General features: G+C 46.4%; 1 protein-coding gene across 1 annotated transcript; it reads right to left on the reverse strand.

Annotated features, from left to right (window-relative positions):
- Nucleotides 1-485: 485 nt before the first annotated feature.
- Nucleotides 486-2,604, reverse strand: LOC6594686 (alpha-N-acetylgalactosaminidase). The gene is made up of 8 exons (XM_002019285.2): nt 2,213-2,604; nt 1,969-2,146; nt 1,649-1,909; nt 1,426-1,587; nt 1,203-1,342; nt 1,075-1,147; nt 851-1,015; nt 486-792 (listed from the first exon to the last, which is right to left on the reverse strand). The coding sequence occupies exons 1-8, from the start codon at nt 2,389-2,391 to the stop codon at nt 676-678; spliced, it is 1,275 nt and encodes a 424-aa protein (XP_002019321.1). The 5' UTR covers nt 2,392-2,604; the 3' UTR covers nt 486-675.
- Between the last annotated feature and the right edge of the window lie 529 nt (nt 2,605-3,133).

The raw sequence follows: 3,133 nt of genomic DNA on the forward strand, positions 1-3,133 counted from the left end.
CGGACAGGGGAGGTGGTAGAGAGAGCGAGAAGCTTTTGTGGCAGGTGATGGGGAGCAGACTGCTAAATTGAATATGCTCGCTATAAGGTTCATCCCTTGACGAAATTTGGTCAATAAATTTTCACAAGTATTGAGGATGACGAGTCCCCTGCAAGGGCGTTGCTCAGGCATATACACGATAATCGGACACACACAGGCACAGGAAGAGGCACGGACATAGCCTGATGGCTTTTCGTCAGCAGCTCAGCATCTTTGTTTATGGATTATACAATATTTAGCTTTTCGTACTTATTCGGGTTATCGTCATCGTCGGAGACCCGTGGTCGCATCCGTCGCTGGGGACCCCTCCTCATAAAAATAACCAAATGGATTCTCTGTATGCCCTTCTCCCACTTGAGGGCGGGCCCACACACAATGACTAAACCTAATTTGTCAAAATCATATTCAAGCTCGGGATAACGAGGTTATTTATAATGCGAGCTCTATGCATGTATGTATGTATATATATTTCGAATAACAATAACCAGCGCGCCACATGGCACTGGATTACGTTGATAAATATTCATCTGTGGCTTTTTGTGGCATATACTCCGGATACACTCTTAGATTTGAACACTGAGTGGATGAGCTTATAGACCTCTCGATTTATAAATACTCTGAAGAAAACTGTTCAAATCAGTAGAGGGGCGCTACTGTAAACTTGTAGAACGTCACTCCTTCTGGATTGATTCGAGTGTTGAAGGCGTCATTCGGCTTGAACATGCCCATGTTGCTACTGCTGTTGAACAGGTCCTGCAAGAATAAAAGGCGAAAATGCAGATTGGGGATTTTCCATTTGGTTTGGTCGTACCACAACATAATAGCCCGTGGGGCTGTCCAGACCCAGACGCTCCAAGACGACTTCGAAGTTGCGAGGGCACAAGGGGCAGGCGTCAAAGCCTCCCCGATTTACAAAAGCCACTGCAAAGGAGTGTTGGCCAAGGTCGTTGACCGGGGTGACTGGACGTACCCACACCTGAAAAGGAATGGTGCGGAGTGTTTGTTCCGATACTTCGATTGATTGACTAAAGATACCTGAAAGTATTTCGATGCCCTGACGCACTTTCCGGGCATCCCAAGCAAGTCCTGATTTACAGCAATGACTTCTCTGAAATCAGAAATTGAATCAGACTTAAGTATGCCAAATAGTGAATGTGCCTGACCGGTTCTGAAGAAGTTCCTTTATTTCCGGGCGCACAGTCTCCAAGTCATTGGTCATTATCAAAGGAGCTGCGATCACCGACCATATAGCCAGCTGCAATCTGCTGGCGTCATAGCTGAGACGAAAGTTACCTAAAACCAGCTGGGCAAGGAAAAGGGAAAGGGGAAGCCGTTACACACGCAAATGCCGTAGTCGAAGAATTGGGTGCCCTGTGCCTAACATACCATGTCCGGGTCATTCCATCGACCAGGACCAGCATGGGCTAATAGAAGCTCCTGGTTTCTGCGGTATAGCTCCATTATCCTGAAGACTGATGTGTACGAGTCCGTGATGTCCTCTGCGAACCGCCAAAGATTGCAGTGCTTCGCTATCAACCTGTAGTCGGGCTGAAGGGGAACAAATTAGCGTCAAGTGCCGGGGGAGCCTTAAAGTTCTTCCGAGACCTACTTTCTCAGTGTAGAACGGCCAACTGCAAGAGTAGACCATCGTCCGACCAGTCCTGTTCATGGCCTTGCCAAAGGCGGGATACCCTCTGTTCCGCTCGGACTCAGTGGCATAGCACCCGTCTAACTTCACGTAGTCTGCGCCCCAATCGGCGAAGGTTTGGGCATCGAGCTCGAAGTGTCCCCGAGCCCCAGGACCGCGGAACATACAAGTCTGCTGACCCACGTCATGGTATATGCCAAATTTCAGGCCTCGTCCATGAATCTGTGGAAGAATGCTGTTGCCTACTTTTGCTTTTCAGTACGGAAAACTGAATCACTTACGTAGCGGGACAGAGCAGACATTCCGCTGGGAAAACGTTTCCTATCGGCCAGGAGCTTCTGAGTGGACGTATCGCGAATTCTCTCCATCCAGCAGTCGTCGATTATCAAGTACTGGAATCCCACGGCTGCATAGCCCTCGGAGACTAGAAGATCTGCTGTGCGCTTAAAGAGCGACTCACTACGGTGGGAAATACACGAAATACATAGTAGAATAAGAGCAGCATTTACCAATCAGAGCCATTACCTGATGCAATCCCTGGGGAAATGAATACAGTCAACAGTACATTGGAATCTCTCGAATGGCATCCAGCCCATGGGAGGGGTTTGGGCGAGTCCGTTCTCGAGCCCGTCGATACATCGCAGCGCACAGCAGAACCAGATCGGAAGACACAACAGATGCGAAAGGCGTTCTGTGCCAAGCATCTCGAATTGTTAATAGAAGAGATGCCAAGTGTGCAAATTGACGTGTACAAATTGGTCTGCTCTGTTTGCTGCCGTGACTTGGGGAAGACTTGATGGAACTAATGCCATTAGCCCTGAAAAGTGCAACCGATTTGGCTGGGTGTAGATACTTGAACGATTGCAGGTGGTGCGATCGTTTTTCGTTACGCGGGAATGAAGTGTGAACTAAAATTGGTTTCGGTGTCCAATTTGCGTGATTGCTTTTCGACTTTTTGTGTGCTACTACTGCCCAAAATAAATGTGTCCAAATCTATGTAAACTAGATGAGTAAACATTGAAAAAACGATGGCTTTTTTGATATCCTCGAAAATCTCCTCGGGAATTAAAAATCAGAGTGTAAACATGTACTTTATTCAAGGCGCAAAGCAAAGGTTGCTTCTGTTTCTCCACTCCACTCTTTTCAGTCATCATAATTTGGATGAGATACATGTGGATATATATAACGTAGAGAGACCAAATGGACATATAATGCAAGCTGATGTGAATGCACGATTTCCTCTACAGTACCTAGATTTATTCCCGCTGGCTTAGATATAGTACGATGGATGGAGACATAAATATGAAATTAGTATGCAATTCCAAAACTAGATTCTCGGTGTCACTAATACAATCAAATTTTGCAGACTATACACAGCATAAGCTGGATCGCAAATCAAATTCAATTAACTGACAGGTCATACATTAAATACAGTGTGGTTTCTAT

Source organism: Drosophila persimilis, unplaced genomic scaffold (genome assembly GCF_003286085.1).
Source record: "Drosophila persimilis strain 14011-0111.01,24,50 unplaced genomic scaffold, DperRS2 tig00000000-arrow-pilon, whole genome shotgun sequence".
Lineage (NCBI taxonomy): Eukaryota > Metazoa > Arthropoda > Insecta > Diptera > Drosophilidae > Drosophila > Drosophila persimilis.